Source organism: Dreissena polymorpha, chromosome 1 (assembly GCF_020536995.1).
Source record: "Dreissena polymorpha isolate Duluth1 chromosome 1, UMN_Dpol_1.0, whole genome shotgun sequence".
Lineage (NCBI taxonomy): Eukaryota > Metazoa > Mollusca > Bivalvia > Myida > Dreissenidae > Dreissena > Dreissena polymorpha.
The window spans coordinates 139,701,112-139,727,647 of record NC_068355.1 but is presented as its reverse complement, the minus strand read 5'-3'; the positions used below and the strand labels follow the sequence as shown (position 1 = coordinate 139,727,647).

At 35.7% G+C, this 26,536-nt stretch overlaps 1 protein-coding gene across 1 annotated transcript; it reads right to left on the bottom strand.

The window, feature by feature from the left end:
- Nucleotides 1-412: 412 nt before the first annotated feature.
- On the bottom strand, nt 413-4,569 carry LOC127852389 (uncharacterized). The gene is made up of 4 exons (XM_052386350.1): nt 4,428-4,569; nt 3,848-4,056; nt 3,083-3,239; nt 413-2,551 (listed from the first exon to the last, which is right to left on the bottom strand). Exons 1-4 carry the CDS (start codon nt 4,567-4,569, stop codon nt 2,391-2,393), a joined length of 669 nt encoding a protein of 222 aa, XP_052242310.1. The 3' UTR covers nt 413-2,390.
- Nucleotides 4,570-26,536: the final 21,967 nt, after the last annotated feature.

Genomic DNA, 26,536 nt, shown 5'->3' with positions numbered 1-26,536 from the left:
GGTACTGGTCCTCATGTTGCAATGCTGGTGTTGAGACGGTTGTGTCATACTTCACAACAGGGATCATATTTTTATCGGTTTTGTCGGTCCTAGACCGATTTGGGTCATGAAAGACCGATTGAAAATCCTAAACAGTCGGTCCGATTCTGTTTGCTAAAATTCATGAAATTGATTACACAGTGCACATGCTAACACACCCTACCCAGCTAGCAAACATATATCGGGCCGCTGTCGGCCCGATATCGTTCTTATATCGGCCCGATATCGGCAACGACAGCGGGCCGTTATCGTTTTGCCCATCGGCATTTACTCGGCCCGATATCGGCAATTTATTTATCGGGCCGCCGTCGGCCCGTTATCGGTTATAGGTGGTGCTCGTATCCCCTTAATAAATAAATTATAAACACAATGATATTTGCGTATACTTTTTATAATCATGTTGTTGACCTTCCTCGTCATAAAATATAGGTATAGTTGAAAGTTCAAAATTACTAAATATAGTATACAGTGTGTACATACATATGCTGGTACATGCAATGGAATGGTAATTTTATTTGCTATCTGAAATAAATTATTTTTATGATTGTATATGCATTATATCAAGGAATTATGAACAAGAGATGTGTTTGTCAGAAACACAATGCCCCCTAATGCGCCGCTTTTTAATTTTTTTTTACCTTTGACCTTGAAGAATGACCTTGACCTTTCACCAATCAAAATGTGCAGCTCCATGAGATACACATGCATGCCAAATATGAAGTTGCCATCTTCAATATTGCAAAAGTTATGAAAAAACTTTAACATTGGGTAAAGTTTTGGACAGACAGACAAACAGATAGACAGGCCAAAAACAATATACCCCCTTTTTTTTCAAGGCGGCATAAAAAGGCTCATCTAACATGCTTTAAAATAAGAGAGCTGACACCATGCTAAATCCTTAAAATGCACTAAGTGACTACGTGACGTAGTTTTTGACCCGGCACCCCATGACATAGTTTTTGACCTGACATGACCCATATTTAAACATGACCTAGAAATCATTTAGACACAACTTCTGACCAAATTTGGTGAAGATCGGATGAAAACTACTTCAATAAGAGAGCTGACACAATGCTAAATCCTTAAAATGCACTAAGTGACCCCGTGACCTAGTTTTTGACCAAGCATGACCCATATTCGAACTCGACCTAGATATTGTCTAGATACAACTTCTGACCAAGTTTGGTAAAGATCGAATGAAAACTTTTTGAATTAGAGAGCGGACACGAAAAGTGTGACAGACTGACCGACCGACCGACTGACTGACCGACGGACAGTGCGAAAACTATATACCCCTTTTCTTCGAAAGGGGGTATACAAAATTACACCTATTAATTGTAACATACATTCAAAAGGTAAAATATTGTCAACATACTTTTATTAATATACTAAAATGTGTTTCCTTGAGAGGTTGCACACCATTTTAAGAAGGTTAATTTTTAGTACTGAGATAACAAAGTACGATGTCATTTACATTACACATTTAACCGACAAATCATTACAATGTCCAGATGGTGTCGTGTTTGAAAAAAACAACCTTTACATACTAACACATGAATAAATGTAAATTCGCATTATATAGTCACTGGAAATTATATTATAATTTTTGTTTGAACTCGTAAAGTAAATAATAAAAACACAACCAAAGTGGAAAATATGAAAGCATTAAATACATATACTTAATACTTAAAATACACGTATTGCGTCATGCTAAATTAATTTATCAGGCACGTTTGTCTCTGCATGATTAATCAAAGAATTTTGAAAACTGAATCCAACCAATACTTAATGTTGTTGGATTCCAACCAATACTAAATGTTCTTGAATATGATATAATAATAAAGCATTTTGCTTTGAATACAAGTTATCAGACAAGTAAAAAAACACATTGATTATGTCATCGGTATATGGACAAAACAGAATAAATGATGTCACAGGACTATTGAAAAACAGAAGAAATGATGTCATCGGAATATGGAAAACCATATATAACATAAAGCGTCTGTATGTAAGTATAAAACACAACATGCATGAAACAGGAATTAAGGGCAATCAATTGAAGTTCATATACACAATTAGTAAAACAATGCACTTTTTATCTACAATCAAATCTAAACTATGCATTTGGAACTATAAAGAGTCTTAAAGGGCAGGGCTAACTCTGCCACTGCCAAAGGTATACCTAGTTTCTGTTAATTCCATTACATTTTGCAAAGAAGCTAGTTATTGTAAATGCCTTTAGATAACTTATTAAATAAAGTATAAAAAGCTTATAACAGTCCGGATTGCCGAGTGGTCACAGCAGTAACCGTTTAATCAATAAAATGACGTAGAATGATTCGAGCCCCGATCTAATGATCCGAATCTTCTTCAGCCATGGCTGATGCCATCGTAGATGGCTTGGTGCGGGTTTTGCGCCCTCCCTCACGATCACTTGCATTTCTCAGCCATTCTTTTATGAAGAACTCAGTCTCACTGGTAGTTGTGTTTGGAAACACTCGCTTGACAGCTTCTAAAAAAGTACATGTTTAGGTATATGAATGAACATTTGAATACATTACAATAACTGGGCATAATGCATGTGCGTAAAGAGTCGTCCCAGATAAGCCTGTGCAGCCCGCACAGGCTAATCAGGGACGACACTCTCAGCCTAAACTGGATTGTCGCTAAGAAGAGACTTCATTTAAACAAAAAATTTCATAAAAGCGGAAATTGTCGTCCGTGATAAGCCTGTGCCGACTGCACAGGCTAATCTGGAACGACACTTTACGCACATGCATTTTGCCCAGTTTTCTCAGAACACGACACAAATATCTCAAGATGTTTAATTATTAAAACAGGAACTTTTTCATGGACAAGTATTTTGTTAACTTTAAAAATAAACATTGCTGTTAAATTTGGATGAGCAGTTTTAAAACCTCAATTATCATGGAAGTTTAATTCATATAAATGTAGTCAGCAGAAGAACTCATTCTTTAAATTATCTGCATAAAGTATTGCACTACTGCTGACAAGTACTTAATGCTAATATAAAGTGTCTTACGGAGAATGGCCAAACACAGCTTCAGCGCCTGAAAAGACATCTTTCCACGCCCGGTCCAGTTGAAACCTTTGGCAAACTGGTTGTCAAGAACCCCCGCCATTAGCCGCTTGGTCATGAGTTTCACACAGGACCCCCCAACATTGGATAAATAGTCAACCTGTGAGGAACAAATATATAAGCAAAAGTTTAAACAAGCAAATTCGTAGAATTGATATCCCCCGCAACATATCTTTTGTTTAAGGATGGGTGCAAATCAGATGGATGAACATACTACAAAACAAAGGGCCATCACTCCGTTATTAACAGATGGTGTACAATGCCATTTAGCGTGCATCATCGTCTTATCCATATATATACTCATACCAAGTTTCAATGAAATCCGCCAAAGCACTTCCAAGATATGGCTCCGGACACAAAAGTGCCTATAGTAAAAAGCATTTTTTCAAGATACAAAGGGCCATAACTCCATTATTAACAGATGGTGTAAAATGCCATTTGGCGTGCATCATCTTCTTATGCATATATATACTCATACCAAGTTTCAATGAAATCCGCCAAAGCATTTCCAAGATATTGATCTGGACACAAAAGTGCCGGCCGGACGGACAGCCGGACGGACGGACAACGCCAAAACAATATCCCTTCGCCTTTGGCGGGGGATAAAAATGTTAAGAGTACAACCTATGACAACTTAGATAGCCAAATTAAAAGATAATACACATAATTCTACATAAAATTTCACAACACGAGTCCGACAGTACATACCAACATCCGAAATGTGGCTTTATCACATAGCCTTTGTTCTATGCCCTCAACATCTTCCAACCTTTTCACTGGAAGGACGATTCCTTCTGGAAGTTCTTGGCCCCCTACATGTCCATGCATTTGCTGGATCAATGTGGCCAACATTGCCTTAATCTCCTGCTGATCCTGTTTGATTTCCTCTAAGGAGCGCAGGATTGATATATCCCTTCCTAAAATTAATTTAGGATATGACTGTGTTGTGACTTAGGTACTTTTTTAATCAGGATGTCATGGTTAATGCAAATTAGTACCATTTATTTATATTTTATGTATTAAACAAATTAATTTTTCTCTGTGTAATTAAGGGATATAAAAAAATTTAAGTCCCTCATTGTTAAATTATAGAAACTATTTCTAACAACATGTTTATGCATTTTAGCACAGTATTTAAAATAAAAATGCAAAATATGTTGTGTTAAGACATAACAATGTAGTTAAAAAATACTTCCCTTGGTTAAGATAAAGGTGAAATGTAAAAATAAATACATAATACAAATAGCAAGTAAACAACCAAAGAAAAATCTTCAGGTACCTTATGTACCTGTAACTATCGGCTGTGGTCTGTCAGAAGAAATGTGGGCAGGCTGTTGAGGGCTTGATGTGGGCAACAAAGGGGTTGCATCTTGACCTGGCCGTTTACTTTGTTTTGGTGTTGACATCCCGGATTTTGACCCCAGCAACATAGGGGAATCACATTTCGTTCCTGCTGGTATGGAGATTTTTGGGGGGAGGAGATGGCATGACGGTGTCCGAGTCTTTGGTGGTTGTTAGTGTTACCAACTGCCTCTTTGTACATGTATCCCTCGTTTGAGACTCTTCATCTTCTGTGTCTGAGTCCAGGAAGTGTGGATTTGGCTTAAAATCAAAGAAACCTTATCATTATGTTATTTCATGTTCCAATTTTGTTTTTTTGTTTATAATTATTATAAATTATGTTTAAGAACGTATTTTTATTGCAATAGAGGTTTTAATTGTTGCTATTATGAAAGCATATTGAGTTTGGCATTTGTCGTCATGAACATGTTAAATCATTCCTAGTTAATTTGAAATTACCTGTGTTTTCTTTTTTGAGAAACTGATGACTGCCTTACATCTGCATCTGTTTGTAGATCCGACTCCTCTTCAGCCTCTTTAGCCTTCTGCTCGGCTTTTTCAAAGGAATCTGAAGATTTTTAAAATTGATTACATGTATATGAGTCACACTCTGAGAAAAGGGGGTTTAATGCATGTGCGTAAAGTGTCATCCCAGATAAACCCGTGCAGTCCACACAGGCTATTAACCCTTTGCCTGCCATAAGCGACCATTTGCAGAACATAATTATTCTCAAAATTAAACCTATTGATATATTGTTGTTCATGATAAATCATAGTTTTGTAAAAACAATATCTTATTTTAGTACATTTTAACTACTCTACTGGTCAGAATTATACAAATTATGCCATGTTCTTTGAATCAAGTTAATCTTTAATGATATATTATGTAAACATATGTTTGTACTTTGTAAATAAAAATTATACCACGGGGTAGCTTATTTATTTATCTGCAACTTTGCGTCGTTGTGTTATTAGATAAAATCTAAGGTTAATGCACAAAACCTGTTAAATCAATGCCACTGATACTATCTTGTTTACAGGTGCCATATGGTAAAAGTTTAGTGGCAGTGGAGAAGCTGATAAGCCATTAGGCTTTCTGGCTTAGGCTTAGGCTTTAAGGGTGAAGGGACGACACTTTCCGCTTTTATGAAATGTTTCGTTTTAAGTCTCTTCATAACAAAAATCCAGTTTAGGCTGAAAATGTCATCCCTGATTAGCCTTTGCGGATTGCACTGGCTAATCTGGGACGACACTTAACGCATGTGCATTAAACACTATTTTCACAGCGAGGCTCATATATAAGAAGTTAATATAAACATGTTCAACAATATCAAGCTTTTCATTTCATATATATATCAATCAGTCATGTTCATTTATTTCATTAAATTAACAATGACAGAAGGAAACAATTTCTCAATATTGACTTGATTTAAGTAATATGTCTGATACATTCACCTTATTACTGAAATCTTCTACCATCAAAACATAGAAATTTAGTGAGCTACAAATCACGCATGTTTTTATTACTGCATGCTACATTTTCTATTTCAAAATTGGTAAATAATCCCAAACATCACCATTACCTTGTGCATTATTCATATCACATAAATAATACATGTGCAAGCTGGCACATAAGGGCTTTTATTACCTGTTTGATACATCAACCGGCGGATAGCACATGAAACCCACGTATCTTCAGGCTCTGCGTGTTGTTTAACAGCCATATAAAGTTTTGCAGACGATTTCATTGGGGGCCAGAGCACCTTCTTGTTTCCATCGGATTCATCTGTTAGCCAATTTTCCGACACAATGGCAACTTCATTTGTGGCAAATTCAACGACCACGTATTTTGACATGATCTGGCCCAACAAAATCAAAACATAGCGGTTAAGTAACGTTCTTTCTTTTTGAAAATGTCAACTTGAAGGTACAGTTTTAATTATTGTGTATTGAGTCGGACATATTCAGCGTTTTTTTTCACCTGTTTGGGAACAGGTCCTGTCCCCTAGAAATTGGGAATTTTTGAGTCGCGAAATCCTTCAAATTGGGAATTTTCGCGTCGTGAAATCCATCAAATTGGGAAATATAAAAAATCATACAAATACATCAACTGGAATCTATTTTATGTAGTAAACAATGCTTTTATACACTATCAATGGCATTCTGGGATAGGGTAGATCATAAGTCTGTATAACAAATACCAGTTTATTAAAAAAAAAATTAAGAACTGGTTTTCCAAATAGAATTAATGGGTATTGCCGCAATATAACTGAAAATTGTTTAAAATGGCATAAAGCCCAATTGAACAATTACTTTGTGTGGCAATTTGAGATAACTTGTCTAAATTAAAAGGACCAGCAGATGACCATTGTTATAATGGAAAACAGAAATTTAGGTGGCTATGCTTGGCTGATTTTGTTTTGTTCTTTTTTCAAGTAGTATTTTGAATTGTGACTCATTTTCTGGCTATTTATATAAAAACCACGATGCGAGTGTGCAAAATCGTCGGAAGTTGTTGACTATTTACTTCGCCGCGAGTATTTGAAGAGTAAATTGAGATATCGGATTTCCATATTTGGGTTTGTTTACTACGTAAAGACGTCGCTACGAATAAAACCAAAACCCGGGAAAATATTTTGTCAAAGTGGGCAATTCGAAATATCTATCATTCTTTTCGGATAAGGGTTTTATTTTGTATATTGAATCTGTATTTAACGAGATCGTTCAATAAACAACTGTCACGAACATGTGAAACATTGTTATCGAAGCGTACAAAACAAGGTCAATTTTACTACTATTGCCTTATTTGGTTGACTCTTTCCCCGCCAGCATTCAATAATGCCGCATTATGTATATCGGCGGGGAACAGTCAACTTGGTAACTAGGTGGCTCCACCTATCGGAAGTTGCGTCGGCCTCATTCTAAAAGAACAACAACAACTACAACAACCGTTTCCTTTTCATACTTGTTTACTAACTTCTGAAGTCGTTTTGAGACAAAAAAGATAGTCTATTTGGGATTTTCGAATCGATACAAGGCCGTTTTTATATAAAATATTTGGGATAAGACCGTTTTCTAAATTGGGAAGGGTCCGTGGGCGATTTTGGGACCAGGTCCGGTCCCGATTGGGAACAGGGCCGTTTACCGGACCCGTTCAAAGAAGGAAAAAAAACGCTGATATTAGCAGTTCATTATCAGACTGGTATAGTGAAACTTAACTTGGTAACATAATTCTACACAAATGATGTATATCATTTCCTCTTGCTTGGGTGTCAGTATTACTTTGGTACCAAATCATGAATAAGGGGAAAACAAACAAATCCATCATCTAATGGCAGAAGCACACATTTACAAGTAATATCAGTTAATAATGCTGTACACAAAGAACCACTCAGTTCTTTAACATGTTTAATTCGTAAGTCTGAAGAAGGTAGTGGTATACTGAAAAAATTGGTTGAATAAGTGAACAATTCATAAACAGCATATTTTTTCATTTGTTTCTTTGGTAAATATATTTCTAATAATGCCAACATTGTCATTAATAAGTATACAATTATTCCCCTTAAAAATAGAGAAAACTATGTTAGGGAAATGGATTTCTTGAAATTGCGTGATTTGAAAATTGTTATACCTCTGCGGTATTGGTCCATGATTATGCTTTTTTTTTAAAACACCTTCTTGGAATTCAGACGGACTTTTGAATTTAGGATCAAACAAATTTCCTTTACTTTCAACTATTCTGCGAATGACCTGTTGCAAAGGCAGCGTCGGTTTTCTAACAAGGCATTTTAGTTTCCCTAAAAAGCTTTCAAAAGCAAACGCAGAAATTTTTTCAAGTGAACCAAAGCTCTGTACATCTAAAGGCAAGTGAACCAACCCATTAACATTAAAAACAACCATATCTCTGCCATAAAGCTCACCGAACTGTTGCACAAATTTTACTAAAAGTTCTTGCGCATAAACTCTGTATGCATCGCAAAATAAACTGCTGGACAAACAGAATATGCTCACAAACAATAACATAAAATGTTTGTACAATGGAGGAGGCAGATGTTTCTTTAGGACAACTGGTCCAGTGTACAGCAAGAATTGGCGAAACTCTGTTGCTTTCCATCTCTCAATATAATCCAGAGTACGTGACTTCCTATTAAATTCCCTTGGCAAATGTCCCGACAAATCAAACAAACACTCTGATATCCGTTTTATTGCACTAGCACCTATACGACAACCCCTGTCAAGTGGTCCCTTCATCCAAAGCAATATTAACCTTTTCACAACGCCTAGATATACCAAATGCATAGCATCTATGGGAAACTGAGAAACCATACCAATCGGTAAACTGTGAAATGGTGACTGGCCAGTATGATGCAATCTATCTTGCATTTCATCAAATGCTATATCTGTTCTAAGAAGACAGTTTGTCTCCGGAAATGTCATTTTCCCATTCCACTCACCATGTTGTACACATTTGTCACATCCGTGATAGCCACTGTGACCTTTAATTTGCTTAATATAAGCTTTAGCGGGAGCGTCGCAAATCACACACGAAAGGGAAAAAACAGCTCTGATCTCAGAATCATCCCACAATTTTATACCGTTTTGAAACAGGCCTTCCAACTCCTTGACAAAATGTTCAAGGTATTCTGCCACACTTGCAGGTTTTTTATCTCCTGAGAACAAACCAATAACAAATGGCTTGGTAACCGTAGGTTTAATAAGTCTACCTAAAATTGGCCATAACTGAACACCGGAACTTTTAAACAGCTGCAAACCATCAATATTAACTTGAAGTGAAACCTCACCGACATCTTGGCGAAACTGGCTTTCAAATATAGATTTAATCCAACTTTCTACACCAAAGTGGTAATAACAACCACCAGCAATATTGAAGACTTCATAATTGCCTGGTGTTTTAAGTAATGTCCTTGCATCTTTTGGTAAGTATGTATGATACTGACGTAAAATGACAAGCAAGTCAGAAAGAACAGAATGGGTTATGTTATGTTTTGAAACCCAAGATATTAAGAGCTCGGCTAAATCAGCACCATCTTCATCAGAATTGTCAGATGTTTCATATTCGGACTGATCATGAACTCCATCTTGATACAATATGTTTAAGGTATCATGATCTGCAACTGATGAAGCAGAGTTATCTGAATCTGATGCCAAATCCAGTCCTTCACTCTCCTCATTATCAACAAATAAAGGAATTTGCAAATCCGGGGATTCATTTGAATAAGAGGGTACAGTTGAATCTACGAGCACAGCATCGTTATTTATTTGATTTGTTTCTGTATAAATGTTATTTATTGCATCAACTTGTAAATTAACTGATGAAACAACTTTTCGCCGTTTTGACCAATAAGAAGCCATTGTATTACTTTTTTTTAATGAAACAACTAAACAAAAATATTCTTAATATGTACAAATAAAATTAAATTGTATACAAATCAAATTTAAGTGAGTGTACGTACAATTAAAAAAACAAAACAAGTATGAACGCGCGATAATCTACAGCGCGAATATTAATTACATTATCAAAGTACAATCCAAATTCTTACTGTACCTTCAAGTCTACATGCATGTGCTTGCAAAAATTAAGTTACTTATATAGTTTTATCAACAAATACTAACTTTTACTGAGCGAAAATCTCCAAAACAAAATTATTTTGTTCAACCGCCTGAATTAACTTGCCGCCAGAAGGTTATGCCAATTCCCAGAATCCTGCAGAGAATTGCTTGGAACCGAACGAGATTATCGTTTTTGAACGAAAACATTTACCCCACATCGGGCCGTTGTCGGCCCGCTAACGGTAAAATTACTCACAAGTTGCATATTTATTATTGACCATATTTATGTTTTGTGGTACGAATATATATATTTTTTTATATATTTCATTATAGTTTGCATATAACATGACTTTTTTGTTAATTACATACATCGGGCGGCGAAACGGCTTTACATCGGATAGACATCGGGCCGTTTTGCCGATATACCGTTTCGCTACCGATATCTATCCGATATTGGTGTGCTGGCTGGGTAATGACATTCTTATCTCGATTAGATGTGATAAACCATTCGCTGCAGTCTCTAAACCAGTCCGGACCTGTTTATTGCACGTCAGGCCTGTGATGTACATATCGATCGATTATCAGTGTCATCGTGTGTCTATTGATAGTTATTATTGTTATAGCGGTTTCTCTGTTTTGTCTGCTAAGGTGACTGAGCGCACTGGTTTAATCATAATCGGTCTTCGATGTTAATTGACGTGCATGTGATACAAAACAATATGTTACGATTGTAATGTATTGTTATCACTGTAAACTGTAATACATGTAATAATATCTGAGATAGAAGTACAAAACGATTCTAACACGGCAAGCAACTTTCATATAAACAAAGAATCGTCTATGGGTTATTCTGCAATAATTATTGGCAGAACTTATACACTAAAAGCACGCGCTGTAACTAAACAAAACATGCTGATACATTTTCCACCAGCGTAATAATCTGGTAATAAATATAATTATGAATGAAAGTCGCAGATCTGATCGACAGAACAGCCGAAAGTTATTTTTATGGGCGGAACTTCACATAAAATAGTACACAAGAAAAAGTATATACATTGTATAAATCTTTAGTAAAAACCGTGTTAGAATCGAAATAATTCGTGTACTTTATAGTTTGTTTTTGAATAACCCACGATCGGAAAATTAGATGCGTGGTTTCAAATCACTCGTGCTTCACAATCATCATTTAATCCCTACGCATCTTAACTATCTGCCGTGGTTAATTTGACAACAAACTATAACGTACACGAATTATTTCTTAATTATTTGGTTTTGTTCTTGTCAGTAGCCAACCTGCGCACAGACATTTGTTTTGTTCAGTGCATGTTTATAAGCTATTATCGAGTCGAGAACGATTTAAAACATCGGTATAGACTTACACAGATTAATAAAATATTGACAACGATGAAAAAAGTCTGATAAAACAGCACACGAAACAAAAATGAAATAGCAAATGATAAAACCAGTTGAGAAAACTCGTATGTTAAAAAATGTCTAAGGGAATTTTACTTGTACATTTATAATATCACCATTATGAATGGCAAAATCAATGGTATACATTTTAACGTAATTTGTCATGATTTCGGATATAAATTTTCGGATACCTTTTCCCCATTTATATCCAGACAGATTGATGTTGCGGGAAAATATGATCCCTGCTTCACAATCATTGTTCGTTTTGACACTTTTCATAAAGATGGACCAACATTCCACTGATAAGACGCTGCTGTTGATCCAGGTGTCAATGACATATCCCATGACAGCGTTCAGATAGTCATTGTTGGCCTTTTTGTCCAAGGCATCCTGGCGGAAAGAAATGATACACTTCATCTTTCCGAGTATATGCCATTTGAAAAATATATATTCTGATATATAATATTAACAAAATTAATAACAATTTTAACCTGTATAATTTCTTTCTATCTTATGTCTGTAAAATTTTGGTTGGGGAGTAAATTAGAAACAATTAATTTAAAGCTAATATATAATATTATGCAAAGTTACATATATTTTACTAAAACTTTAATTGGACAATCAAAGCGTTACTTTGAATTTGATTGTACTTCAATATTGCAAAGGTGATTTTATTTTAAGTACTGATGGTCTATATTGTAGAATCAACTGATCAATAATTTAAACTACCAGCTATATCTAATTTGGTGCTAAGCGAGATTATTATACCGCGAGCAGTGTTAATTGCCAGAGTGACATGTGGACAGTTATTAACAAAATTTGTTGATGATATAACAATTGTCCACACCATGAGCCCAAAAGGGGCCCATTTCAATATTCTTATAAACAAATATATTTCAATAAGACATCGCTGAAACCCAAAAAAGTACAATTTACTATTGTAAAATTATTTTAAGACATAAATGCAAAATTGAAAAAAACACAGAACAATATTAAAAGTACAGTCCTTTTATTCATTTTTGTATGAATACTGTTAAATTACATGTATTGGTAATTTAGTGTAACATTTTGGCACTTTATGACCGCAGTAATAGATTAGTTAGAATTCCACTGGTTTTCAAGAGTTGCCACATGGAATTCTGGAAAAATGTAGACATCAATGACAGGATGTTGTCACGCTTGCTTAAAATAATTACAATTTATTTTCCCCTACCGGTTTCACTGGAGGGGACTTATGTTTTGCGCTCTGTCTGTCTGTCTGTCTGTCTGTCTGTCTGTCAGTCTGTCAGTCACACTTTTCTAGATCCTGCGATAACTTTTATAAGTTCTTAATATTTGTTCATGAAACTTTAAATATGGATAGATGGCAATATGGACATTATGCACGTCATTTCATTTTGTTCCTACGTCAACAATTCTGGTTGCTATGGCAACAAATAGACTAGAAATACATGCTTAAAATGGTGGTTTTCTGGATCCTGCGATAACTTTAAAAGTTCTTAATATTTTTTCATGAAACTTGAAACATGGATAGATGGCAATATGGACATTATGCACGTCATTTCATTTTGTTCCTACGTCAACAATTCTGGTTGCTATGGCAACAAATAGACTAGAAATACATGCTTAAAATGGTGGTTTTCTGGATCCTGCGATAACTTTAAAAGTTCTTAATATTTTCATTTCATTTTGTTCCTACGTCAAAAATTATGGTTGCTATGGCAACAAGAACAAAATATTCTGACAATGGTGGAATTTCTGACAATGGTGGAGCCGGTAGGGGACTATATTGCTTGGCAATAGTATTGTTATTATTATTTTACATATGTACCACGCATAATCTAGTATATATATAGCTCCATATATACTATAAATTTGCCATATTCCTCAGTATATATTATATCTATATATATATCTTCATAATATACTATCCAATCTACATTTATATATATATATATATATATATATATATATATATATATATATATATATATATATATATATATATATACATATATATATATATGGCAACAACAACAAAATATTCTGACAATGGTGGAATTTCTGACAATGGTGGAGCCGGTAGGGGACTAGGCCAAAAAGAAAAATAGTTGTGTTTCAGGTCACCTCCTGAAAAAAAGTAGGGTCGGTAGGTAGGAAAAACTTATTATTATTTAAAATTCTTTTTATTTTTCATAAAGGTCATTGACTACATTTAAATTGATGCTCGCTGTTCGTCAGAAATAAAATTATTGTTTTTGTTTATCTCTAAATTACGTGTTGCTACAAATTAGTTGACAGGAGCAGGCCAATCCCGAAGGAAGGCTCATTGTAAGCTCGACTGTCCAACAGACAAAAAAAAATCACCTTTTCTTCAGCAGCAAACCCACGAACTTCCAGTTTCGATCGCTTCGACTGTGCTGGGTGGTATCTGTGCCATACATTCTTTAAAGTCATGGAGTTTGAATAAGAATTCAAAGACTTTGTTCCGGCATGATGAAAACATTTGTTCAAATTGACGGACAAAATGGACGACGCCATGTTTACAATCAAACGGAACGCCGGATATTGATTTTGCGGGGAAAACAGGCTGGTCCCCCAATTGCACAATGTGTATAATATAAAGCGTTTGCGGCGACGGGATGTTATTTTGAAGGTCACAATACAATAATTCTGGTAATCGCCGAATTCGACCGGACGGAGATGGAAAAAATCGCCGAACTCGGAACTCGACGGGGAAAAATTAACAAAAAAGACAAATATTGGATAATAAGTTTTTGGGTCGGCTCCAAAAAGAAAGGGTCTGTCGGGTGACCGGAAACACAACTATTTTTCTTTTTGGCCCTATATTGCTTGGCAATAGTCTTGTTATTATTATTTTACATATGTACCACGCATAATCAAGTATATATATAGCTCCATATATACTATCAATTTGCCATATTCCTCAGATATATCTTCATAATATACTATCCAATCTACATTGAAAATATCAATACTTCTCAGTATATATATATATATATATATATATATATATATATATATATATATATATATATATATAAATATATAATATATCATATATCATATATATCATATATCATATATATCATATATCTCCATATATACTGTCCAATCTCCATGTATTATACTCCTGAGTATACATATAGCTCCATATATACTGTGTATAATACTCCATATATATTGTTCAATCTCCATATATATTGTTCAATCTCCATGTAAATACATTATGTATATACTTATCTCCATAAATCTGCATCGGGTCGCCTTTTTCCAAGCAGACCCAAAGCATCTAAATGCAAATTTAAGAATGAACATTTTGAAAAGAATGTGTTTGAATGTGCCAAATATAGGATTGCTTCCCTCCAAAACTGATTATCTCCAAAAGGAGCCATATTAAGGAGAGGAGAACCACCCATACCTATATCAAATATTGTTAACTTGTGAAATAATGTATAATTGTTGACGGTGACACCATCCCATCATGAGCGGCCTAGAATTTTCCGCCACTGCAAATTGGAAACAATTTGTCCCCTAAAATTATAGGCCTTAGCATTTTTGAACTTAATGTCGCTGCCAAGAAAGCTTGCGATTGCTTCACCTATACTGAAGATGAATAGTTCATTGCCAACATCTGACAAATGGACTTTATCAACATGGAACATTCCTGGGGTACTCAAATCAATTGATTCAATCAAACTTGCCCTTCCTCTAGCAAAAGATAACACATAATTTGAAATTGTGCGATTGATTTTTGACGTTTGGAATTCATTTTCTGTTGATAAGAATTATCAACCACTTCCCCAGTCCAAGAGAGTCTTGGAAGAGTGAATACCCAAACAATCAATGAGTTAGGAAATGTATCAAAAAAGATACTGCAACTCAGATTTAATTATTATAATAGCTTTACATTGATTTGCACTTGTAATGTTATTTCACCCAACATGAACAAAAATAATTTCAGCCCTTAATCATACCAAGTTGGATTACTGGATGCAAATCTTCAACTCTCAAATCACTGTGACCATCCCAGGAAATGGTGAAATTTTTAAACGCGTCCCTGTGTCTTGAATGGAAGCGTTCCGCTGCCCATTGAATTAGTGAATCCCCTTCCAGCCAAATTTCTCTTTTGTTGTTATTTTCTGTTTTGTCGGAAGCCAGCAGGTAAATAAACTTTGGCACATCATGTTCAGATTGAGCTTCATCTCTGTTCCTTTTTTTTCCGGATTTTCTGGCAGTTTTGTGTGAGCTTTCCTCTTCCTTCCTGCTGGTTTACCTCTTCCAGACATTTTGTGATGCTTTTGTTATATAACTAAGAAATATATCTCTGCAGATTAATGCAGATTTGTTTGTCCCCACGACTATAGTGGTGGACATATTGTTTTTGCCCTGTCTGTTGGTTGGTCTGTTGGTTTGTTTGCCAAACTTTTAACAGTTTGCCAAAACGTTTGCAATATTGAAGATAGCAACTTCATATTTGGCATGCATGTGTATCTCATAGAGTTGCACATTTTGAGTGGTGAAAGGTCAAGGTCATCCTTCAAGGTCAAAGGTAAAAAAAAATCAAAGCAGTGCAGAAGGGGACATAGTGTTTTTGACAAACACATTTCTTTTTAATTTCAGTTTTTTTCTGTAGGTTTAAGCCTTGGAATCTAATGCCAGAAAGGAAGTGATCTCAGAACTTTCTATTTATAGAATGGGCAATAACTGTTACTCAGGAAAACTTTATTCATCAACATACTAGTATGCTCATACTCTCCCTTTAAGGGTCCACATTTCTGCTAAAATAAACTGGGTTTTAGTGTTTAATACAATAACCCACATTATTTTGTTTAGTCATTCTCAATGAAATGATCATATGCCATCTACTAATTTTACAACTTTAATAATGCAACTTGGTTCGTCAACTTGCTTCTCTTTATATTTTGATATTTACAGTATAAACTAAATTTTACATTTTTTCATATGAGGCTAAGTTAATTGGATGTGAGATAAAAAGAGAATCTGTAATGTTGATTTAGTTACAACCTACATTATATTAAGTTTTCCCTTCACACCTTTTAAGTGATAATGATAGCTTTCTTTTATATGTAATTTAAAAAAGGCTTTAAATTTCGTGGCAGAGTAGTTATTCATAAATAAATCTAAGTATTGGTTGCATTGCCATTTCATTTGGTCACTGATTAAGCAATGGATTGTAACAACTATGTTGGTTTTGTAAGATAGAGATACCTTTGACTTACTAATATCTTTAATGTGAACTTACTGCAAAGATAATTGGTTTAATCATTTATTTTAAATGTTAATCACCCTCCAAAACAGACATGTGTAACTGTTTATTCTAACACGGCACGCGACTTGTTTTCTATAGACAAAGAAGGAAATCAAGTGTGGGTTATTCTGCAATAACTTATGGGCGGAGCTTCATGTTTCGAAAATAGTTCCGAATAAATAAAGAAAATAATGCAGTAAAATGCACGTGCTAAAACCCGCTCTAAAAGAAATGCAATAAATGTAGCATGTATAAAAATGTAATGAAACAACAAATTGTATATTTAATGATAAGTGGCATAACCACGCCTACAAAGAATGTTATTTGTTAGGAAACATTATTCAGAAAACATTTAAAGCATGTCAGCTTTTCAGTAGCATCAATAAACGTGACGTCATTAAGTTTCTACGATTGTTGTTTTCAATGAAAGTGACGTCATTTGCAAAATATTTATGAATGAAAACGACGTCATATGTTTGTAAAATTCAATGACGTCACGAAATAGTGAACTTTGTTCTAAGATGGGCGGAGTATTGAAAAATATAGTTCACGTCCTAAAGCTTGGACCAAATCAATCAGAATCGTGTTAGAATCGAAATAATATTTTTCTGTTATGTTTTGTTGTCGAATAACACACAGTAAGTTGTATAGATGCATGTTATCAAATCACTCGTGCTTCGCACTCGTGATTTAAATCCTACGCATCTATACTCCTTACTGTGGGTTATTCGACAACAAACCATGATAGAAAAATATTATTTCTTAAACAAAACATTATCATTAAATTAAACATAACCTTATAAGAAAACAATGCAAAGAAAAACAATACAAACCAGTTTAATAGTTAAAAGCAATTCCAAAACCGCCACTTCATAACTCACTGAATTCCTCTTTTAGACTTAATGACACACAAAATGTTGATTTCCACATTCTACTTAATTGTTTAAGAATTTTCACCATAGTCCATACATGCCATAATTTTTCAGACCAATTCCGGGACATTGAGTTAAATTGTCCGGGACTTTTGCCGATTTTCCGGGACATGTATAAAACGTAGCGATATTTATAGACATATGCATTTTTGGTACGTTTTTTTGTTGTTTCGCATCGTTAATTGCAAAAGTTCGAAAGGCTATCCGAAATACACTTGATCTATTTACCTCAAATTAAACATTACTACTTCCGTTACTAGATACAAGCCACGTGTTTTCAGTGTAGTCGTTCTAAACATAGATGGTGACGTCACTGCGTTATTGTTATTAAGACCGCGTAGTTGTTGATACGCCTTTATTCATTTATAACATTTATATAATAAAAAATACAACAATACAGTACCGTTAGATCGAACATAAACTGCTTTTAATTTTTTACTCAGCGATGTTGGACTTTAGATGTGTGAACAACTATACTTTGCCCTTACGCAGCGGAAAATAATGACGTAGTAGATTAAATTCAATTAACAACCACATTAAACAGGGAGGCGGAAAACTACAACGGGCGAGGCATGGTCAGGGGTGATAACCCCAACAAAGGGTAAGGGTTAGGGTTAGGGGTCGGGTTAGGGTTGGGTTGAGGCTAACCCAAACCCTAACCCGACCCCTAACACTAACCCTAACCCTCTACCCCCCCCCCCCCCCCCCCCCTTGCGCAATACCATACCATGCCTCGCCCGTTGTAGTTTTCCGCCTCCCCATTAAACAATGTCGCCTTTTCGGTTTGACCGCGAACGTGAGACAATCGATATGATAACAGGACCCCTGTTAATTTATCGATTTTGACACGTAGCGTAGTCTGCCTATTCGGGTAGGCATTGTCATGGAGACGCTGCAGATATACACAGATTCGAGGTGCAGTTAAGCCTTAGATAAGGTACATGTATATATGGATTTTGTAAATTCCGGGACAATTGACAGATTTCCGGGACAGTGGGACAAGTTCTTCGTTTCCGGGACTGTCCCGGACAATCCGGGACGTATGGCATGTATGCAATAGTCAGGATATTGTTAAAACTTCAACTATAAAAAGTCCAAACATTGCTTTGAAACTACATTTCAAGCCAGTTACAACAGGTCCTCCATGGATCTATGTCTTCACATTCAAATTTGACTCACAATCTGTAATCAACCAATCAGAAGATATACATATTCCAGCAAGCAAGTGAAAGATAGCTGTATTTTCAAATTCGAGTGAAAGATAGCTGTAGTTTCAAATAACAAGTACCAAGCGGGCAGGATTTGTTTGTAAGGGGTTTATGATTATTTTCAAGTGAACTTTAGAGTGTTTCTTATTGAACTACAAGTCAAATTTAAAAATAATATATTTTCTTTTGTATAAACTTGAAAGCACATATTTACTTTCATGGCATGTTGACACACACAGAGGATGTCTCTGAGTTTCCCTCACAAGTCTTGCCGTATGCTGAAGGATTCGGGTTTGTACAGGTCCTGTGTAGTAACTTGAGACCATCTCCACATGTTACCGAACAGCTCTGCCATGAACCCCAACTCTACCAGCCGCCATCTAAATAAAACATATGACTTCTGTGGTTTATACTAGATTAAACTATTTGATTAGTTCATATTTCCCACTAAATTTGCATTATAATACAAATTGAAATCGGACACTAATTCAGTATTCGGTATACAAAACATAAAAAACATACATGGCAAAAAACAACAAAGATGTACTTATTTTTCAACATCGTTAAACATGGACATGACCAAACAAATATAATTCATCATCACTGTCAACCAAAAGCAGCTTGCCCGTACAAGTTGGCACACTCTGGAAAGACGTGAGGCGGAGATCTCTCTCTGAATATCTCTCCCACAGAGAAAACAGCGTCTCCTGGATGGAACGGGTGGCTTGCTGTTTATCCTATTTCATTTTCCCTTTGTACACCATTTGGAAGAGGCTGCATGCATAATGTTCAAGTGAACTGTAGAGTGTTTCTTATTGAACTACAACTCATATTTAATAATTATATATTTTTCTTTTGTATAAACTTTATGACACATATTTACTTACATGGCATGTTGACACACACAGAGGACGTCTCTGAGTTTCCCTCACAAGTCTTGTCGTATGCTGTAGGATTTGGGTTTGAACAGGTCCTGTGTCGCAACTTGAGACCATCTCCACATGTGACAGAACAGCTCTGCCATGAACCCCAACTCTACCAGCCGCAATCTAAATAAAACATATGACTTTTGTGATTTATACTAGATTAAACTATTTGATTAGTTCATATTTCCCACTAAATTTGCATTTTAATACAAATTGAAATCGGATACTAATTCAGTATTTGGTATGCAAAACATAAAAAACATACATAGCAAAAAACAACAAAGATGTACTTATTTTTCAACATCGTAAACATGGTCACAAATTTTACACGAGTCAACATTGTTCTGCAAATCGCTATTGATATTCTCAATAGTATTTGAAATGTTTGTAGATGCACTTGACAAACACGATTTTGCCTTTGGTTAGGTTGTTTCTTTAGGTTGTAACGCCTGCTCAACTAAAGCGACTCGAGCCTGATATTTGGGTACAAATAATTTCAGTTGATCTTGCTGTTTGCTGTACTCTTCGATGAAAGCGCTTGGCTGCATTGCCATTTCATTTGGTCACTGATTGAGCAATTGATTGTTACAACTATGATGGTTTTGTACGATAGAGATACCATTGACTGACTTATGTCTTTTACGTGAACTTACTGCAAAGATAATTGGTTTCATCCTTTATTTTAAATGTTAATCACCCACCAAAACAGATATGTGTAACTGTTTAACAATATCATTAATTTAAACATAACCCCTTATAAGGAAACAATGCAAAGAAAAACAATACAAACCTGTTTAAAAGTCGAAAGCATTTCCAAAACGGCTACTTCATAGCTCACTGAATTCCCTAGACTTGTTGACACACAAAATGTTGATTTCCACATTCTTCTTAATTGTTTAAGAATGTTCATCAAAGTCAGTATTTCAGGATTGTTCAAACTTCAACTTTAAAAAGTCCAAACATTGCTTTGAAACTGCATTTCAAGCCAGTTACAACAGGTCCTGCATGAATCTATGTTATCACATTCAAATTTGGCTCACAATCTGTAATCGAACAATCAGAAGATATTATACACATTCCAGCAAGCAAGTGAAAGATAGCTGTAGTTTCAAATTACAAGTGCCAATTGGGCAGGATTTGTTTCGAAGGGGTTTATGATTATTTTAAAGTGAACTGTAAAGTGTGTCTTATTAAGTTACGAGTCAAATTTAAAAATAATTTATTTCTTATGCCCCCTTTTGAATAAAAGGGGGCATATAGTGATCAGACTGTCCGTCCGTCTGTCCGTCTTTCCGTCACACTTTGCGCTTAGGTTTTGAAAAATGCTCATAACTTTTATGTCCCTTGAAATATAACCTTCATATTTGGTATGCATGTGTATATGGACAAGGCCTTTCCATATGCACAAATTTTTTTACCCCTGTGACCTTGACCTTGAACTAAGGGTCTGCGTTTAGGTTTCGAAATCTGCGTTTGGGTTTCGAAAAAATGCTCATAAATTCTATGTCCCTTGAGTTATAACCTTCATATTTGGTATGCATGTGTATATGGACCAGGCCTCTCCATACCACACAAAATTTTACGCCTGTGACCTTGACCTTGAAGTTAGGGTCCGCGCTTAGGTTTCGAAATCTTCATTTAGGTTTCGAAAAATGCTCATAACTTCTATGTCCCTTGAGATATAATCTTCATATTTGGTATGCATGTGTATATGGACAAGGCCTTTCCATACGCACACAAATTTTTACCCCTGTGACCTTGACCTTGAAGTTAGGGTCCGCGTTTAGGTTTCAAACTCTGCGTTTAGGTTTTGATAAATGCTCATAACTTCTCTGTCTTTTGAGATATAACCTTCATATTTGGTATGCAAGTGTATATGGACAAGGCCTTTCCATAACCTTCATATTTGGTATGCATGTGTATATGAACAAGGCCTTTCCATACGCACACCAATTTTGACCCCTGTGACCTTGACCTTGAACTTAGGGTCCGCGTTTAGGTTTCGAAATTTGCGTTTAGGTTTCGAAAAAAGCTCACAACTTCTATCAAGCGTTTATAGGGGGCATAAGTCATCCTATGGTGACAGCTTTTGTTCTTTTGTATAAACTTGATGGCACATATTTACTTACATGGCATGTTGACACACACAGAGGACGTCTCTGAGTTTCCCTCACAAGTCTTGCCGTATGCTGTAGGATTCGGGTTTGAACAACTGGCACTCTTACAGTAACAACAACTTTTACTCATCAGCAGATCCTTTAATGGAGAAAACAATAAAATAATGACTGTAAAAATTTACATTGAAGTTAGTCCACTTTACTATTACAAAATAATGTTTACAGCACATGTAAAGTTACATGTTGTACTCATCAAGAAACTCTTGCATTGCTTCTTCAGACAACTTTTTCTTCTGCGTGTTCTTGGCCTTACCCCTCAAATATTCAAACAAACCATTCTTCACTCCAAGAGGTACAAATTCTGTGAGGTACTTTTGTAAGCTGTCCTTCAGAATGGGATCAACTACATCTTCTATCGAAGAAGCCGTGGGATGCTGTCATAGAGGAGTTGACGTCTTTTCGCGACCACACGAGGAACTTAAACTAATCCTGCGAAATGGATGTTTAACATTTCCAGGAAGCTCTACAGACTCATGTTTCCTGGATTCCTCCTTAGCCAAGGGACTGGACTGCCGTAACACATATTATGATTATTTTCAAGTGAACTGTAGAGTGTTTTTTATTGAACTACAACTCAAATTTAAAAATAATATGTTTTTCTTTTGTATAAACTTGATGGCACATATTTACTTAAATGGCATGTTGACACACACAGGGAACGTCTCTGAGTTTCCCTCACAAGTTTTGCCGTATGCTGAAGGATTCTGGTTTGTACAGGTCCTATGTTGCAACTTGAGACCATCTGCACATGTTACAGAACAGCTCTGCCATGATCCCCAACTCTACCAGCAGCCGTCTTAATAAAACATATGACTTTGTGATTTATACTTGATAAAACTATTTGATTAGTTCATATTTCCCACTAAATTTGAATTATAATACACATTGAAATCGGATACTAATTCAGTATTTGGTATGCAAAACATAAAAAACATACATGGCAAAAAACAACAAAGATGTACTTATTTTTTAACATCGTTAAACATGGACATGACCTAACAAATATAATTCATCATCGCTGTCAACCAAAAGCAGCTGGCCCCTACATGTGGGCACACAATCTGAGAAGACGTAAGGCGGAGATCTCTCCATGAATATACCTCTCATACAGAGAGAACAGCTTCCCCTGGATGGAACGGGTCGCTTGCAGTTGATCCAGTTTCATTTTCCCTTCGTATATCGGCCGAGAGAGGCATGTTCAAGTGAACTGTAGAGTGTTTCTTATTGAACTACAACTCATATTTCAAAATAATATATTTTTTTCTTTTGTATAAACTTGATGGCACATATTTACTAACATGGCATGTTGACACAAACAGAGGACGTCTCTGAGTTTCCCTCACAAGTCCTGCCGTATGCTGAAGGATTCGGGTTTGTACAGGTCCTGTGTCGCAACTTGAGACCATCTCCACATGTGACAGAACAGCTCTGCCATGAATCCCAACTCTACCAGCCGCCATCTAAATAAAACATATGACTTTTGTGATTTATACTAGATTAAACTTGGCTCTTGGCCAAAAAACATGCCGTAACGAAACCATAACCACAGGGTGTCTACGAGACAGTATTCTTATTAATGATTGAGCATGCCGCCATATTATCACATTGCACATAAAAAAGTTGATTAGTCCACCGATGTGACCAGTGTCTAGCGGCTACTTCTAAAGATAACACTTCGAGGTAGCTTATAGGTAGTTTTGCAGTTTTTATTGCCCTGGGCATGTAAATAAAATCTCCCTGATAAAACGCTCAGGCTGTCAAGCGGTCATACTTTTTCCTACTATTTCCTACTTTTTCATCAGGATCCTACTTTTTCCTATTTTTTTACCAAATCTTCCTACTATTCCTACTTTTTCATTTTCAATGGAGAATTATTTTTTTTTAAGAGTTTATTTAGTAAACTTGCAGGATGAATGAATCTATGGCATGACTGTATCCCTGTTAAGGTGCATTCATCTAGATGAGACCTGACAACCCATGCTGACTGTCTGCTAGCACCTCTTCAGGAGCATAAATATTTATTTCTTATGTAACTTTTAAAATTATTGACAAGTTTTTTTTTTAAGTAACAATAGTGCCTTGTTTACTTCCTTAGCATTTGTACACTGCAGACTTCACTACCTTACACAGTTCCCAGTGATGCAAGAGCTGAGGGAACCCATTGTTTATTCCAGTTTTATTTTGTTTCCATTGACAACAATTTGACCAAACCTTATGCATGTTTACATGATATTGCTGTTTGGAATGTAGAGATATAGAGATACATGTATTGTATGAGTGGTTATGTAATATGGAATTTATTACACAAGTTATTGGAAAAAAAGATAAAACTGATGCTTTGCCGAGTTTTCATCATTTACAATTTACATTTACTATAATGTAATAAATTCTGTATTACATGACAACGGATATGATGTTCTATTGATATCATAGGTACATCATGTTTAGTAATCAAAGATAAATGCACAGAGCCTAAATGCCCTGATACATTTTTATGCCCCCGGTAGGGTGGCATATTGCAGTTGTACTGTCAGTCCGTTTGTCTGTCTGTCTGTCTGTGTGTGTGTGTGTGTGTGTGTGTGTGTCCGTCCGAAAACTTTAATATGGGCCATAACTTTTGCAATATTGAAGATAGCAACTTGATATTTGGCATGCATGTGAATCTCATGAAGCTGCACATTTTGAGTGGTGAAAGGTGAAGGTCAATCTTCAAGGTCAAAAGTTAAAAATACAATCCAAGGGAAGTAATAAGCTTTAAAAGGGAGATTATTTCTAAACCTGCCAAATGATATATTGAAATTTTATTTCAAAGCTGCGCAATAGTGGGCATTGTGTTTCGGACAAACACAATTCTTGTCTAATGAATCCATAGCTAGTGAGGTAACTTCAAGGTGTTAAAGCGAAGTATTAAAATTATTAACGGCATTATTACACTCCCGCAAAGTCATCAATAATGTAAAAGCCATTATTTGAAACTGGAATAAACAATGTAGTGCAACTGTTTCATTGCCCAATCAATGATGTCATAAAAGATGTCAGGTGATAAGGTCCTATCTCCAGTTGCATAATCTGCTCTGCAATGACCAGTCATTTTGAATGTAACTTAAGTCATTATAACTGCACCCTATTGTCAATTTAAAGGTTTGACAATGTAGCTGTAGCAGAGCATTGACACTGCTTTATATACTAGTATTAATCTTGTACAACAAGTTGGTGTATCACTAAATAAATTTGGTCTTCTGCTTAAGGATATAACATGCACAATATAATTACCATTTTTATATCGCTACACAGAAGACCTCTAACCACTTATTTGATGATACACCAAAATGAACAGCATCTTATTGCATGTATTCTTCTTTATCAGGGTAGCTTTGCTTGAAACTTAATTATCATAGATACACTATAAGTGCTAAAATTCCTAGTGGGAAAACAAAGTTTAACCCTTCATGGATGGAGAAGTTGGACAACAGTGGAAAAACACTGGGATCATGGTGCAAGAGAGATACCGGCAATGAGTTTGCAAGATATTGTACTGTCTGAATGAAGTCCATCTTGTAGTAATTCTGGTGCTAATCAACTTATAAGTCATGCAGATGGATAAAAACACAAGGAAAACATGAAATACATGCATGATAATTCACAAAAGCGTTCGTTTGGAAGTGCCCAAAAGCCAAGCAGCTCTCAGGGTTGTGGGGATAAATCTATCTGTATGCAAGTACATCCATCACACAAGGAACAGGTACAAAAGGCTGAAATCTTCTGGGCCCTTAAGGTAGCTTCAAGTGGGTATCCATACAGAACATGTGATGGCACTCCTGCTCTGTTTCAAGCTATGTTTCCTGGACCTGTGTCTAAAAAATTAGTATTATGTATTCCTACTTTTGAGGGAAAAGTTCCTACTTTTTCCTACTTTTTTCCTACTTTTCTTGCAAAAGTAGTTCCTATTTTTTCCTACTTTTTGAAAAAAGGTCACTTGACAGCCTGAACGCTCAACATGCAATTTTACATGCATCAATACTAACAGAGCTGACCCAGAGTCAATTTTTTGCATGGTACCGTTCAATACTTTCATGAAATCAAGCCACCAAATTATATCCAGCTTCATGTCCCTGGTCACGTGGGTTCGGTGGCATAGAGTGTGTTGGCGCGGTCAATTACACGTCGCAGATGGAAACGCCCTCCATATATGCATTGTGTGATCCAATTTAATTTACTGACAATATGCTGTATATGTAATTTTACACGAGTTCATCGTTTTCTGTAGTAGTCCGTGAATTTCTTGCAATTTTGTATTTATACCCCCACAAACGAAGTTTAGGGGGGTATATAGGAGTGAACTTGTCTGTCGGTCGGTCTGTCTGTCGGTCCGTATTAAGTGTCCGCTCTCTAATTCAAGTAAAACTAAGTCAAGGGGTCACTAAGTGCATCTTAAACATTCAGCATGTTGTCCGCTCTCTATTTCAAGTTGTTTTCATCTGATCTTCACCAAACTTGGTCAGAAGTTGTATCAAGATGATGTCTAGGCCAAGTTCG